This window comes from Bufo bufo, chromosome 6 (assembly GCF_905171765.1).
Source record: "Bufo bufo chromosome 6, aBufBuf1.1, whole genome shotgun sequence".
Taxonomy (NCBI): Eukaryota; Metazoa; Chordata; class Amphibia; order Anura; family Bufonidae; genus Bufo; species Bufo bufo.
The window spans coordinates 421,926,107-421,942,691 of NC_053394.1; the positions used below are offsets into that span (position 1 = coordinate 421,926,107).

The 16,585-nt window shown below is 47.0% G+C and overlaps 1 protein-coding gene across 3 annotated transcripts in view; it reads left to right on the top strand.

The window, feature by feature from the left end:
- The window catches only part of ABCA5 (ATP binding cassette subfamily A member 5), a 116,449-nt gene that overhangs the window by 45,191 nt on the left and 54,673 nt on the right, over window positions 1-16,585 (top strand). For all 3 annotated transcript variants that reach the window (XR_005779883.1, XR_005779884.1, XM_040437783.1), the window contains 4 exons: window positions 1,458-1,599; window positions 12,757-12,945; window positions 14,423-14,570; window positions 14,987-15,155. Coding sequence is in view for 1 of the 3 variants with exons in the window: in XM_040437783.1 (XP_040293717.1) it covers window positions 1,458-1,599; window positions 12,757-12,945; window positions 14,423-14,570; window positions 14,987-15,155 (648 nt within the window). In the remaining 2 variants the exon portion in view is untranslated. The remainder of the gene's footprint in view (window positions 1-1,457; window positions 1,600-12,756; window positions 12,946-14,422; window positions 14,571-14,986; window positions 15,156-16,585) is intronic.

Here is a 16,585-nt window from a genome sequence, read left to right on the forward strand (position 1 = left end):
GAAAAAAATGTTTTTAGTCACTCCCCCACTCTTCCTCAGATCAGACCCCCAATTTTCATAAAACCCCCAAATCAGACCCCCAGACCTCAGGTCAGACCTCCAATCTTCATCAGACCTCAGATCAGAACTCCAATCTTAATAAAACCCCCAATCGTCATCAGACCTGAGGTAAGACCCCCAATCTTCATAAGACCTCAGATCAAACCCCTGATCTTTTAACCCCAAATCCGACCCCCAAATTTCATCAGACCCTGAATCTTCATCAGACCTCAAGTCAGACCCCAATCTTCATAAAACCCCCAAATCAGACTCCCAATCTTCGTCATACCTCAGATGAGACCCTCGATCTTCATCAGACCTCGGATCAGAACCCCAAATCAGATGTACAATCTTCAGCAGAGCTCAGATCAGACAAATAATAAAAGAACTTACCTCTACTGCTTTGGACGGCACCGCCACTCGCTGTCACCTGACCTTGCACATAGTGCTCCCAGAGAAGACCAGGGAGTGGTGAGTAATACCAACGCTAGCAGAGCTACACTCACAGCTTCCCGATCCTACTGTATTAATGAGAGCTTCCAGAATGAAAGCGCTCATTAGTATTTACTTTATAAGAAGCACTGATGTTTTTGGAGGGAAAAATTGCGTCTTATAAAGCGAAAAATACAGTAAATGTCTATGGGGCAAAATACCCAAATAATAAACTTTTATGTATGCTTACTGCAGCAATTTCTTCCCTTTTCTGCACTGCGATTCCCCGGATCCTCCATAGGTCCTGCGTGAACTATCTGTGGATGGCACTACATCACGTAGCCACACACACCGAGGACCCTTTAATTCATGAAACGTGATACTAGTGGAAATAAATGATGCTCATTGTGTAACAGAAAGTTCTGCAATGTTCTTGACACGTTGTGTTCCAGTTCCTTTCCCTTTTCAGTATGGCTGCTTGCTGTCAGTGAATGAAAACATTCTGGTTTACAATGCTTCTAACTGTGGAGGGTTTGGTACAGTGTATCCAGTCTACATCTTCTACGAGGTGTACTCAGCAAGCAGCACAACTCTTGATCAGACCATGCATATTAGATGTGTACTGCCTGCAGAACCACCTGACCATCTAGTGTGTATGGAGGTTGTCCCGCCTTTCCTCCTGGGGGAGATAAGGATCAGGCTGATGGAATTCAACATGCCCGATCCTTTGTTCTCAGGGATATAGGCCACCACCACAGGTTTTGGCTGCAGCTTACTGCCCTCTTCCCACTCAAAACACATGCATGCTCAGCCAAGCCCACTGTGCATGTATAAGGCCGGCCTTAGACATGCGATGCCGTGCACATGTATGATGGGTTTGATCATGGCGAATATCTGGCAGGTGTAAGCGGGGGACGTTTTTGTACAGTTCACATGTATGTAGCTCATATAGTAGTTGACTTTTGCTCTTTTCTGTTTTCTCGCAGGCTGCCCTGGGTGCTGTTGTACATCCTTCTGATTCTCCTCATCTCTTTGCTGATGGCTTTCATAACCACAGTCTTCACCCCGTTCAAGCACAGCAGCTGGTTCCTGATCTTCTTGCTGTATGCACTTTACGGGATCTCTCTGGTGAGCACCGACGACTCCCCTTACACTGCCATATTTTATTGCTGTGCCTTTGCATTAAGGTCTAGTGTAACGCTAAGTGGCTTTGCCACCTATAATATTCCCGCTGAATCAAAAGAAGATCTTTAGAGGATAGTAAAACTGCATACTGCAGCCATAAACATAGCAGCAAACAAGGCATCGCTGCACTCATTCCACCCATTACCACAGTGATCAGCGCTCACTACATTGCGCTGCCGGATTTCCATCTTCCAGTGTAATCATTGTTAGCCAAGATGTTCTGCAACTTTTCAATTTACCTGGGCTTTCACTTCCTCATCCACTCTGCTTGCTGTCGGTGAATGGGAGCATGTTTGCTTGCATCCAAAAGCTAAAAAGCACAGTCATTCACTGACTGCCAACAGAGATTCTGCCTTTGAAAGAGGTAGTGTTTTAGACAGATGCATTTCATTTCTCAGAGACTAGAATGATTGGGGTTAGGTGGTAAATATCAGATCAAGGAGTCCCCTCTCTGAATGTTATTCTAATGATTCAATTCATTTCTAATAGGTTGATGTATCAGTCAGTGAATGGAGTGGTGGACTGACACTACCGCTCCATTCAGAGAGGTAGCTTGGGGGCCCCTCGTTGTTTGGATCACTGGAGGTTCCAAGGGTCAGACCCTTCACTTTCCAATATTTATCAGTTACCTATGGATAGGTCATAAATAACGCGTAGGCGGATAATAAATTCCCTCCCTCCCCCTGCTTTTAAGCTTTTTTCATGGTGTTTTTTTTACAGGCATTTAACAGGTGTTTTTACCAAGTCTTTTTCATAATGTTTTTTTTTTTACAAGTTGGTGATTGTATTTTTTTCTGGAGATTTTCAAGTCCTGTAGAGAAACCTTTGAGAAAAATGCCAGAAAAAACACCACTGACCACCCCGAAAAAGGCCACAAAAACATTACAAACCAAGACCAATAGTATGAAGTGTTTTCTGCATTTCATTATATAATTTAAAGGGTTTATCTCATGAATAATGTAAAAAGTGAAAATCAGAGATCATCTAGTACATGACAATCTCTTTCTAACAAAGCTAACTAGAACCATCCCTGTACCTCACATGGATCCAGAGATCTCCACATTTATTGCTACAGTTGCTCTGCTAGATCCTCTTCAGACTGGCAGCTCAGGGGGTGTGCCCTTTCTGCTGCAGACCCCCCCCCCCCCCCCCCCCCAAAAAAAAAAAAAAAAACAATGTTCAGGGTGTGTCCTTTCTGCTGCAGCTCTTTCCCTATCACAGCTCAAGGGGTGTGTTCTTTCTAGGCACCTCTCTCTTTCTGTCACATCTTTCAACAGTAGAGATGGCTGGTGCCAGTTAAAGAATGGAACTGAACTTGTGCGACCACCTTACCAATATTACTAAGGTGGACAGAGAAATAAGGAAAAGAACAAAAGGCAGGTGGCGCTATACAAATATATTTCTCGCTCGTATCATTGGGGGACACAGGACCGTGGGTATAGCTGCTGCTGCCACTAGGAGGCGACACTAGGCTGAAAAGTGATAACTCCTCCCCTGCTGGCTATACCCCCTCCAGCCTGGAGAGAGCATATCAGTTTTTAGCTTAGTGTCGTAGGAGGCAGACCTCCCTGCTTGCAGGGCGGCTTACTTTTGTTATTTTTCCTTTCACCATTCTCAGGGTCCACAGGGGTATCCCCCCCACCCCTTCTCATTCTAGTAAAGGCCCCTGCTAGGTCTCTAGTTCCAGCACAAACGGGAACTGTGGCACTAAGTGGGTGGGCCGAACATCTTATGCTCTGTCCTCAGGGCACCACGGGGAGCTCTTACAGTGGATCCTGCGCGCCACTGCTCCGCTGGCCGGCCACCTCTCCAGTTTAGGCCCCGGCATCTCTCGGGCCTACCGGCGTTTCGGGTCGCGCCCTCTCCGGGCTCGCTATCGAGTCACCGGGGGGTATCCGCTACGGGTCCCTTTTTTTCCCGGCCGACTGGATGTGCATCACGGTCGGACGTGGGTAGCTGATTTAGACCACGGCTTCCCAGGAAGCGTAGGCCGCAAGTCGCCGCCTACTTCTATGACGAGGGGGCCGCGGCTGGGCTTCCCCACGCTGTTCAGGCTGCCTCACGCTCCTTCTGGGACCCTCTCTCACCTGCAAACTGGTAGTACGGTTACCCCCCTCTCCAGCCTTGAGTCCGCTATTGGTTTGGCTTAGTAGCCATGTCAGAACCCACCAGCGACCCTCGCATGCCACTAGCCACCACTTATTATGCATGCACTAAATGCAAAATTAAGTTCCCTCACGGTCAGCCAGACACCGTATGCTGCACATGCTGTGTGCCTAGACAGGTTCTGCCCCCCGAGCCTACGCAGCCGCATGACCACCCTGACCGTGTGGAATCTAACTGGGACCGTGCTTTGTCCCGGGCAGTGGAGAACCTCTCAAAAATATCCCAATCCACCCTCTCCCTCATGGGTCATTTGGTTGATAAATCCCCACCTGCACAGTCCACACCCTCCTCGGGTGATCAACTTAGGGGCAGACCTTCTCACAAGCGGCTCAGAGCAGGACATCATTCCTCCTCTGACACCTCGGCATCTCCACCCCCACCTGGGTCACGCTCGGACGCATCCTCCCTCCCAGGGGAAGTTCTGTCCCATGGGGAGATTGGGGAATATGACTCTGATATGGATCAGGGAACAGTCTTCTAAGATTGCTTCCATGGTGGACAGCCTAGTTACTGCTGTCCGTGACACCCTCCAGGTGCAGGATGACTCCCCATCCACGAGCCATCAAGGGGTGTCTTTTCTCCGCTCCAGACAATCCCCTAAAGCCTTCTCTTACATGATGACTTTTCAGTGGTCATTGCAAAGGCGTGGGACCGCCCAGATCGTCACTTTACCACATCCAAGCGACTCGATCTGCTGTATCCCTTTCCGACGGATTGTGTGTCTAAGTGGTCCTCTCCTCCTAAGGTGGATCCTCCGGTTGCTCATCTCACCAAACACACCTCCATTCCCGTGGCTGACGGCTCATCCCTTCAGGATCCCGTAGATCGCCGTATGGAGTCTTTTGCTAAGTCGGCTTTTGCCGCAAGTGGCTCAGCACTTCGACCCATTTTTGCTTCCGCCTGGGTGGCTAAGGCAGTCTCTGATTCGGCACTCTGGTTAAATCTGGACTTGGCGGCGGACCTCCCTCTGGCGGAGCTCCAGTCTTTGGCCCTGCAAATCTCACAGGCGGAGAAATATCTCTGTGAGACTTCCTTGGACACGGGTGCAATAGTAGCCCGTTCATCAGCTCTCGCCGTAGCCTTACGGCGCGAACTGTGGCTTAAGGTCTGGGCAACGGATTCGTCCTCAAAGCGTTCCCTGGTAGGCCTCCCCTTTTCGCGGTAGGCACCCACCACTACCAGTTCGTCGCCCTTCCCTTTGGCTTGGCAACGGCGCTCGAGTCTTCACGAAAGTGCTCGCTCCCCTCTTGGCCCTTCTTCGTACCAGGGGTATCTCTCTAATTCCCTATCTGGACGACATCCTGGTCAAGGCGCTGACCTTCAGTCACAACGTGGTCAGTCTACGTATCACTCTCGACACTCTGACACGCTTTGGCTGGCTGGTAAGTTTCCACAACTCTTCCCTACACCCAACCAGGCGGATCACCTTTCTTGGGATGATCCTCGACACGGATGCGGCGTTAGTTCGCCTTCCTCTGGACAAGCGACTAGCCCTTCTGAAGTTGGTCCGTCTTCTCCTCTGGCACAGGTTCCCATCGATCCGATTTTGCATGCGGGTCTTGAGTGCAATGGTTGCTTCCTTCGAGACAGTCCCGTTTGCACAATTTCACACTCGTCCGCTTCAACAAGCAATTTTATCATCTTGGGACAAGCCACCGGAGTCCTTGGACCGTCACATCGTCCTTGGACCGTCACATCGTCCTGTCCACAAGGGTGCGGTTGGCACTCAGGTGGTGGCTCTCGGCCCCGACCATTGAGGTGGGGAAGTCCTTTTTCCCGATCTCATGGCTGGTTATTACCACCGACGCCAGTCTTCAGGGTTGGGGCGGAGTCTTCCCGCCCCAGACAGTCCAAGGCGTATGGTCTCAGTCGGAGTCCAAACTGCCCATCAACATCCTGGAGCTCCGGGCTATTCATCTGTCGCTTCTCCATTGGACCCCTCTCCTGAGGGGCCAGCCGATTCGGATCCATTCGGACAATGCCACGGCAGTGGCTTAAATCAACCACCAAGGGGTAACCCGCAGTCAAGCGGTGATGGAGGAGTCACCCAAAAACCTGCAGTGGGTTGGGATTCATGTACCAGCGCTATCGGCGGTCTACATTCCGGGGGTGGAGAATTGGACGGTGGATTTCCTCAGTCAGACAACTGTGGACCCGGGAGAGTGGTCGCTGCACCCGGAAGTGTTCGACTCAATTTGTCTCCGTTGGGGCCGACCAGAGGTGGACTTGATGGCGTCCAGACTCAACAACAAACTTCCTCCCGCCATCTTCTCTCGAACAAGAGATCCTAGAGCATGCGCTGCATTGGTGGCACCATGGAACGGGTTCTCTCTAATGTACGTATTCCCTCCCCCCCCCCCCCCCGAGTCCTGCACAGGATCAGGTTGGCCCCGTCGCGCATTGTACACCAATATCATGCTCCTTCTAGGAGACACACCGTGTCCTCTTCTGCTCAGAGTCGATCTACTCTCTCAGAGACCTGTCTTCCACTAGTGTTTAGAGTCACTACGTTTGACGGCATGGCTGTTAAAACCGCCATTTTGAGACAGCAAGGTTTCCCTGACAGGGTCATGATTAAGGCCAGGAAACCAGCGTCATCCAAGATTTATTATAGAACTTGGATGTCTTTTCTGCGCTTCTGTGCAGAACGTAGATTCCCTCCACTACGCTTCTCACTTCCCACCATCCTTTCCTTTCTGCAATCTGGTCTGCAATTGGGTCTTGCGCTTAGTTCTTTATAGGGCCAAGTGTCGGCGCTGTAAATTTTTTGGAATTGGCAGCGCTCTCTTGTAAGGAGCCCTTTCTTGTTTTCCACCAAGATAAGGCAGTGCTACGCCCGGTACCTTCTTTTCAGCCTCTGTCCTTCTCCCTCATATCCTTGGGAGCTAACTCTCAATCAGCTGGACGTGGTTCGGGCTCTGAGGATTTACCTGTCCATTTCTAGTTCGTTCCGCTGTACGGACTCCCTATTTGTTGTTCCTGAAGGGCACCGCAAAGGCTTGCCAGCCTCTAAGGTGACGATTGCCAAGGGGATTCGTTTGGCGATTGCTGAGGCATACCGCTCCCGGGGCAAGGTACCGCCCCCCGGTGTTACGGCCTACTCGACCAAGGCGATGGGCGCTTCTTGGGCTCGATTCCACCATGCTTCCGCTTCACAGTTGTGTAAGGCAGCGACTTGGTCTTCCTTGCACACGTTCGCCAAGTTTTACCAGGTGCATACTTTTGCATCGGCGGACGCTGCTCTGGGCCGCAAGGTCTTGTAGGCCGCAGTGTTTTCAGCCTAGTGTCGCCTCCTAGTGGCAGCAGCAGCTATAACCACGGTCCTGTGTCCCCCAATGAACTAAGCGAGAAAGAGATTTCTCACTCGTATCATTGGGGGACACAGAAGACCATGGGTATAGCTGCTGCCACCAGGAGGCGACACTAAGGAAAAAAAAGTGTTAGCTCCTCCTGTCAGCTACAGTGAGGAACAGAAGTATTTGAACATCCTACGATTTTGCAAGTTCTCCCACTTAGAAATCATAGAGGGGTCTAAAACTCACATTGTAGGTGCATTCCCTCTCTGAGAGACAGAATAAAATACAAAAATTCAGGAAATCACATTGTATGATTTTTAAAGAACAGGGGTGGACAGGGGTATTTAAAGAGCTCAGACAGGTGCTACTAAGTTAGATTAATGAGTGGAGTAGAGGTGGACTTTTTAAAGGCACAGTAACTTTGAGAGCCAGAATTCTTGCTGTTTCTCAGGTGTTCAAATACTTATATTCAGCAGTACAAGACAAATAAATTCTTTAAAAATCATACAATGTGATTTCCTGAATTTTTTTTATTTTTATTCTGTCTCTCAGAGTAGGAATGCACCTACAATGTGAGTTTCAGACCCCTCCATGATTTCTAAGTGGGAGAACTTGCAAAATCGTAGGATGTTCAAATACTTCTGTTCCTCACTTTATATACCCCTCCTGCAGACACTGAGCTAATTAGTTTTAGCTTAGTGTCCGTAGGAGGCAGACATTTTTTCTGCAGGTCTGCCAAAGTTTTTTCCTTTTTGTTTTATTTTTTAGGCTGCAGGTGGGCTCTCACCACCTGTTTTTCCCACACTTGAGGGGGAAGATCAGTGGGTCCTCAAGCCTGCTGCTCGTTCCCCACCTCTGGAAGACAAGGAGGACCAGGGGATCTCAAATCCGCTGTTACCCGCCAGCTACAGTGTCACCTCGGCTACTACTTCTGGAAGTCCCCCCTGTTACCAGTGTAGCCGCCCTCCCCAAGGGGACGAAGGTGACACTGCTGGAATCAGGGTGGGCAGAAACCCGTGCCTTAGACCCCCTTCTCCTGTGTTCTCTAAGTCCCCCATGGGGAGCAAGTTTTGTCACATCTGCAGTTCTTTGGCCCTTGATATCCAGACGCCATTTTCAGTTCGTCTTCTTCCAATCAGTATTCCACTGAGTGTTTTTCTCCTGGGGTTTTGATCCATGGGCATCACTCCTTAGCAGTTCTCTGGATCCAGGCTACGTATTTCTCTCCTGTATCTTCCGCAATCGCTCCGTTGCTTCTGGCGACTGTCTTGTCTTCATTCTTGTCCATCTTGTGGATATTGTCTGTGCTCTCCACTTCTTCTGAAGTCTCCTAAACCGTGACTTATATTCCCTGGGCTGTTCTTCTTCTGCCCAGCCGGAGCCTCTGCGTATTCAGCCGCTCTATGGCTGGCCTTCCGGGGAATGGGTCTTCCTGTCCCTTTTCAGGGTTCCTGGTGTGTCTTTCCCCCGCATTTCTGTGCGGGGCCTTATGACCGGCCTGGGACTTGTTCTGTTCCTGTTCCCTCCCCATGGTACTGCTCAATAACGTCCCATGGTCTTCTGTGTCCCCCAATGATACGAACGAGATTTTTTGTGCTTACCTGTAAAATCCTTTTCTCGCTGAGTTCATTGGGGGACACAGCTCCCACCCCGTATGTACATTGCTGGTTCTCCTAGATGGGTCCTTCTGGTTCTTCTTTTTTATTGTTTTCTGTTGGCTGCTCCTACTGCTTTTGTACAAACTGATTAGCTCAGTGTCTGCAGGAGGGGTATAGCTGAGAGGAGGAGCTAACACTTTTTTTGCTTGGTGTCGCCTCCTAGTGGCAGCAGCTATACCCATAGTCTTCTGTGTCCCCCAGTGAACTCAGCGAGAAAAGGATTTTACAGGTAGCTGAATAACTCAGTAACTATAATACATTTTTAGTTACATGCAATTACTGAAATATTAAGATCCAGGTACTGGAATGAAAATTGTAGAATATTTTTGTGGGACAACCCCTTTAACCTCCTCAGGACCGCCGTACGCAGGATTGCGTCCTGGCGGCGGCCCTGCTCTTCTGGGTGGACGCATATACGCGTCATCTCGCGAGACGCAAGATTTCCTGTGAACGCGCGCACACAGGCGCGCGCGTTCACAGGATCGGAAGGTAAGCGAGTGGATCTCCAGCCTGCCAGCGGCGATCATTCGCTGGCAGGCTGGAGATGCGATTTTTTTAACCCCTAACAGGTATATTAGACGCTGTTTTGATAACGGCGTCTAATATACCTGCTACCTGGTCCTCTGGTGGTCCCTTTTGTTTGGATCGACCACCAGAGGACACAGGTAGCTCAGTAATATGTTGCACCAAGCACCACTACACTACACCCCCCCCCTGTCACTTATTAACCCCTTATTCACCCTTGATCACCCCTGATCACCCTATATAGACTCCCTGATCACCCCCCTGTCATTGATCACCCCCCTGTCATTGATCACCCCCCTGTCATTGATCACCCCCCTGTCATTGATCACCCCCCTGTAAGGCTCCATTCAGACGTCCGTATGAATTTTACGGATCCACTGATAGATGGATCGGATCCGCAAAACACATACGGACGTCTGAATGGAGCCTTACAGGGGAGTGATCAATGACGGAGGTGATCACCCCATATAGACTCCCTGATCACCCCCCTGTCATTGATCACCCCCCTGTCATTGATCACCCCCCTGTAAGGCTGCATTCAGATGTCCGTATGATTTTTACGGATCCACTGATACATGGATCGGATCCGCAAAACACATACGGACATCTGAATGGAGCCTTATAGGGGGGTGATCAATGACAGGGGGGTCATCACCCCATATAGACTCCCTGATCACCCCCCTGTCATTGATCACCCCCCTGTAAGGCTGCATTCAGATGTCCGTATGATTTTTACGGATCCACTGATACATGGATCGGATCCGCAAAACACATACGGACATCTGAATGAAGCCTTATAGGGGGGTGATCAATGACAGGGGGGTGATCACCCCATATAGACTCCCTGATCACCCCCCTGTCATTGATCACCCCCCTGTCATTGATCACCCCCCTGTCATTGATCACCCATGCCCTCGCCATGCCCCTCATTAAATACCTTGGTGTGTCTTCTTTCCAAAATGGGGTCACATGTGGGGTATTTATACTGCCCTGGCATTCTAGGGGCCCTAAAGCGTGAGAAGAAGTCTGGGATCCAAATGTCTAAAAATGCCCTCATAAAATGAATGTGGGCCCCTTTGCGCATCTAGGCTGCAAAAAAGTGTCACACATGTGGTATCGCCGTACTCAGGAGAAGTTGGGCAATGTGTTTTGGGGTGTCATTTTACATATACCCATGCTGGGTGAGAGAAATATCTTGGCAAAAGACAACTTTGTATAAAAAATGGGAAAAGTTGTCTTTTGCCGAGATATTTCTCTCACCCAGCATGAGTATATGTAAAAAGACACCCCAAAACACATTGCCCAACTTCTCCTGAATACGGCGATACCACATGTGTGACACTTTTTTGCAGCCTAGGTGGGCAAAGGGGCCCACATTCCAAAGAGCACCTTTCAGATTTCACAGGTCATTTACCTACTTACCACACATTAGGGCCCCTGGAAAATGCCAGGGCAGTATAACTACCCCACAAGTGACCCCATTTTGGAAAGAAGACACCCCAAGGTATTCCGTGAGGGGCATGGCGAGTTCCTAGAATTTTATATTTTTTGTCACAAGTTAGTGGAAAATGATGATTTTTATTTTTCTATTTTTTTTTCCTTACAAAGTCTCATATTCCACTAACTTGTGACAAAAAATAAAAACTTCCATGAACTCACTATGCCCATCACGAAATACCTTGGGGTGTCTTCTTTCCAAAATGGGGTCACTTGTGGGGTAGTTATACTGCCCTGGCATTTTAGGGGCCCGAATGCGTGAGAAGTGGTTTGAAATCAAAATCTGTAAAAAATGGCCGGTGAAATCCGAAAGGTGCTCTTTGGAATATGGGCCCCTTTGCCCACCTAGGCTGCAAAAAAGTGTCACACATGTGGTATCTCCGTACTCAGGAGAAGTTGGGCAATGTGTTTTGGGGTGTCATTTTACATATACTTATGCTGGGTGAGAGAAATATCTTGGCAAAAGACAACTTTTCCCATTTTTTTATACAAAGTTGGCATTTGACCAAGATATTTATCTCACCCAGCATGGGTATATGTAAAATGACACCCCAAAACACATTGCCCAACTTCTCCTGAGTACGGAGATACCACATGTGTGACACTTTTTTGCAGCCTAGGTGGGCAAAGGGGCCCATATTCCAAAGAGCACCTTTCGGATTTCACCGGCCAATTTTTACAGATTTTGATTTCAAACAACTTACCACACATTTGGGCCCCTAAAATGCCAGGGCAGTATAACTACCCCACAAGTGACCCCATTTTGGAAAGAAGACACCCCAAGGTATTCGCTGATGGGCATAGTGAGTTCATGGAAGTTTTTATTTTTTGTCACAAGTTAGTGGAATATGAGACTTTGTAAGAAAAAAAAAAAAAAAAATCATCATTTTCCGCTAACTTGTGACAAAAAATAAAAAGTTCTATGAACTCACTATGCCCATCAGCGAATACCTTAGGGTGTGTACTTTCCGAAATAGGGTCATTTGTGGGGTGTTTGTACTGTCTGGCCATTGTAGAACCTCAGGAAACATGACAGGTGCTCAGAAAGTCAGAGCTGCTTCAAAAAGCGGAAATTCACATTTTTGTACCATAGTTTGTAAACGCTATAACTTTTACCCAAACCATTTTTCTTTTTACCCAAACATTTTTTTTTTTATCAAAGACATGTAGAACAATAAATTTAGAGCAAAATTTATATATGGATGTCGTTTTTTTTTTGCAAAATTTTACAACTGAAAGTGAAAAATGTCATTTTTTTGCAAAAAAATCGTTAAATTTAGATTAATAACAAAAAAAGTAAAAATGTCAGCAGCAATGAAATACCACCAAATGAAAGCTCTATTAGTGAGAAGAAAAGGAGGTAAAATTCATTTGGGTGGTAAGTTGCATGACCGAGCAATAAACGGTGAAAGTAGTGTAGGTCAGAAGTGTAAAAAGTGGCCTGGTCTTTCAGGGTGTTTAAGCACTGGGGGCTGAGGTGGTTAAAGTAATATTGAACCTCATCATTTCTCACCTAAAAAACCTAAAACTACCAAAATGCTATGTGTTGGTTGATCCAGGCTAAAACATAAAAACTGAAAAATCCCTGCCACCTTCTTCAGTATAAAACAGTACAGGTTGATATCGCTGCATGTTAACCAGACGCTTACAAGTATTCCTCTATGAGAGGCATGCTCAACCTGCGGCCCTCCAGCTATTGCAAAACTACAACTCCCAGCATTCTCGAACAGCCTACAGCTATCAGCCTACAGCAGGGCATTGTGGGAGTTGTAGTTTTACAACTGCTGGAGGGCCGCAGGTTGAGCATGCCTGCTCTATGACAACTCATCCTTCTGAGGCTATGGTCATGCTGGGAGTTGTAGTTCCTCAGCAGTTGGAAGACCACAGGTTGCAGATTCCTAGTAGGAAGTACTTCATCATCTTCTCTGTTTTCATCGCCTTTTCTTTTTTCTCCCCAGATCTTATTTGCTCTGATGCTAACCCCACTTTTTAAAAAGGCCAAGCAGGCGGGCGCTATAGCGTTCCTGGCCACATTGGTCCTTGGCGCTCTGGGCATTTTCATTGTGATGAAAGGCGACTTCCCAAAGTCCTTTGTGTGGTTCTTTAGTCCGTTCTGCCAGTGCACATTCATGATTGGGATAGCCCAGGTAAGTTGCCATGACTGATGTAAAAATTTAAACCAGACATCATATAGCACAGGGATGGCCAACCTGTGGCTCTCCAGCTTTTTTAAAACTACAACTCCCACCATGCCATGCTGTAGGCTGAAAGCTGTAAGCAGTGTGGGCATGCTGGTAGTTGTAGCCTCAGGTTGGCCATCCCTGATATAACACATGACAATCTCTTTCTAACAAAGCTAGAACCTTCCTTGTACTGCACATGGAACGAGAGATCTCCACATTTACTGCTACAATTGTTCTACTCGATTCTTTTCAGATTGGCAATTCAGGGGTGTGCCTTTTCTCAAGGAGTGTGTCCTTTCTGGTGCCACTCTCTCCCTCTGGCTCAAAGCTTCTGCTAGTAGATACAGCTGGTGGCAGCAGAAGCATGGTACTGAGCGTGTGCGACCACCTCAGTAAATGGACGTGCTCATTACTATACACCATGGGCTGCTACTATAATATATATCTACATTCGTATTTCTTTAGCAGAAAGAAAATAGCAAAAGTAACTAGTATGTCATGCTGAATTATATATAAGATAGCATTTAATGGTGGCACAACCCCTTTAAGGTGGATCTGTCAGCTGTGTTTGCCGCCCTTAGAAGCCAAAATGTCACAAAAAATGGCTGGGGCTCTGAAAGAGCACACCAGATCTGTAGTTTATGAGGCCAGTGTATTCACAAAGGAAACCCCCTAGCCTACGATTTTAGCCCTGGGCGTTTAACCCTTCAGATGTCACGGTCTCTAGCAGCGTTCATGGCCTCGGAGTGGTTAGACAGAGTAGGGGGCTTCTTATGTCCCCCTATCACAAATATCACCCCCAGGACTCAGCATGCTGAGCTATTATGGGCCAGTTGACGGCACCTCGTCCTGCCATGTTTACAGTATACTGGCAGAATAAATTTACAGTACAGTATACTTTATACTGCACAATGAACACCGTAAAAATGGCGGAGTTACGTTTTTTTTTTCACCCCAAAACAAAAATCTTTTTTACGTTTTGCAACTTGTCCTGCAAAAAAAACAAGCCAATGTGGATGGAAAAATAAAAAAGTTATGGCTCTTGGAACTGGACTGAGCTGTTCTGAACTGTAATACGGTGGATATTGGAACTAAAGACAGCGGGTTTTAAGCAGCAGACACCTGCTGGCAGAGTCAGTGATTGGAGACAAAGGTCAGTGATTGGAGACAAACCATTGCAGTCTATGGCAGAAGCCATGTAATGATCACGTGTTCAAAACCTTAGGGAAATCTGCACCGGTATCCGCACAATTTTGCTGCGGATTGTTGCGGAAATTTTACTTGGATGGACTCATGCATTGTAGCTGATGTCTGCATTGTAGATGTATTTAGCCTACAGAGCAAAGCCATTGTTGCAAAGCCTCAGCTGTGTGAAGTTTAGCACCTCTTCAGAAGATACCTACCGTGCTTTGTTTCCTGAACTTCTGTTCTCTTTTTACAGGTCATGTTTCTAGAGGCCCATGGGAAAGGCGCCCAGCTGTTTAACCTGAAGGATGGGCCTTACCCCCTCATCATCACCTTCATCTTCCTCGTAGTGGACAGCGTCATGTATCTGCTTCTGGCTTCCTATCTGGATCAGATTCTTCCCAGTAAGACATTGCCCTTATTGACTACATATAACTTCTGTAAGTGGCCCACGGGTCGGGGAGTCTTGGGTGCATGAGCTGATCACCAAAGACTAGGACCCTCAGGGATCAGCTGTGAACTGTGGAGAAACCTGGCAGTAAGTGTTCAGCTCCTCTGCAGCGCCACCACAGGGGAGATGGAGTATTACATAGTGTCCATTCACGTGAATAGACTTTCTTTGTAAAGCAGGACAGGACAAGTCCTCCAGAGCGAGACTCAGGTCAGGTTTCTGAACAGTGGACCCCCTCCAAATTCCCAAATAGAGTTCATGAGATTGGGTTTTTGTAACTGGGCAGACCCTTTAATTTTATCAACCAATGTTGTTTGTGGGTATAATGGTGTATGGGATGTAACCGGGTGTCTTGTACTTTGTGAACAGGCGAGTATGGACTGAAGCGGAAGCCTCTTTTCTTCCTAAAACCCTCTTACTGGTCAAAGAAGAGGAGGAACTATGGCGTGCTGAGCGAAAGCTTCTTCAGCACAAATACAGACCTCAGCGATATTGTAGAGCCCGTGGCCTTAGGGCTGCATGGGAAAGAAGCGATCAGGTATTCTCTGACATAATACATCATTTATAGCTGCCTTCACTACCGTCCGCGAGTCAGTCATCAGCTCCAGTGTCAGCACGTAGACATTCCCTGTATAGTGTTACATGGTGACGTCAATGAGCAGGCATATGGCCACAGGTCCTCCTGAGCAAGGGCCAGTCACTCAGCTGGGACTTAAAGGAGCATCCTGTTTTTTGTACCTAAATAGTGCAGGATTGGCCATTATTTACCTCTTTCGGACATATGGCGTAATAGTACGTCACATGCCGGGTCTTTAAAGATGGTGCTCGCTCCACTCACAACTGGGTCTAATGTTCACGACCTACGGTAATGCCGATCGCGGACTTTCAACCCCTCAAATGCCGTGGTCAAACCTGACCACAGCATCTGATGGAACAAAACCCGGAAGTGCGTTCTACCAGGTGTGTTCTGGCTCCCTACGGCAAGGATAGAGGGAGCTGGATGCAGCGTGCAACAGCCTCTGTCCCCCTGAGTGACAAGAAGCTGCCGCACATTAGTTCCTATGGAGCCCCTGTTGAGTCTATGAGAGGGAACAATAAAAAAATGTAAACAAAAAAATGTTAAAATATAAAAAATATATATATATATATAATATAAAAATTCAAATCACCCCCTTTCCCCAAAATGAAAATAAAAATACATAACGTATTTAAAAAAATACACATCATGGGCATCGCCGCATGTAAAAACACCCGTATTATTAATATCTAAAAATATTTATCCCCTACGGCAAAACGAAAAAAAAAGTCAAAATGGTCGCTTCACCTCCCACAATTTTTTTTTATAAAGAGTGATCAAAAAGTCGTATACACCACAAAATGGTATCAATAAAAAGTACAGATAGCCCTCACACAACTCCGTACACGTAACTACAAAAAAAAGTTATAGGGGTCAGAAGGACAAGGTTTTTAAAAAAAAAAATCAGTAATAAAACACAAGACAAAGTCTATATATATAAAGTATTGCATAATCGTACTGACCTGGAAAATGAAAGTACGTAACCGGTCAGTTTTACAACATAGTGCACGCCGTAAAAAAAAAAAAAACTTACATAAAACTGTTGCGGAATTGTGTTTTTTTCCAATTTCATCCTAGTTTTTTTTTTTCCAGCTCTCCACTACATTCTATGCAATATTAAATGGTGGCACTAGCAAGTGCACCTTGTCCTGCAAAAAAACAAGCCCCCATATGGCTATGTGAACGAGAAAAAAAAAAATGTATGGAAAGGCAAGGAGTGAAAAACTAAAAGGCTAAAACAAAAAGGAGTTAAAAAATAAGATAGAGCCTCTTTTGTATGTCTGATTTATTTACTGTTTAATTTGTGGGTTGTCTGCTGTCTTGATTGCTTCTCTCCTCAAATATGGTTTTCCTAATGAATCCTACATTTCCCTTTGTTCCTGACTTTGCAG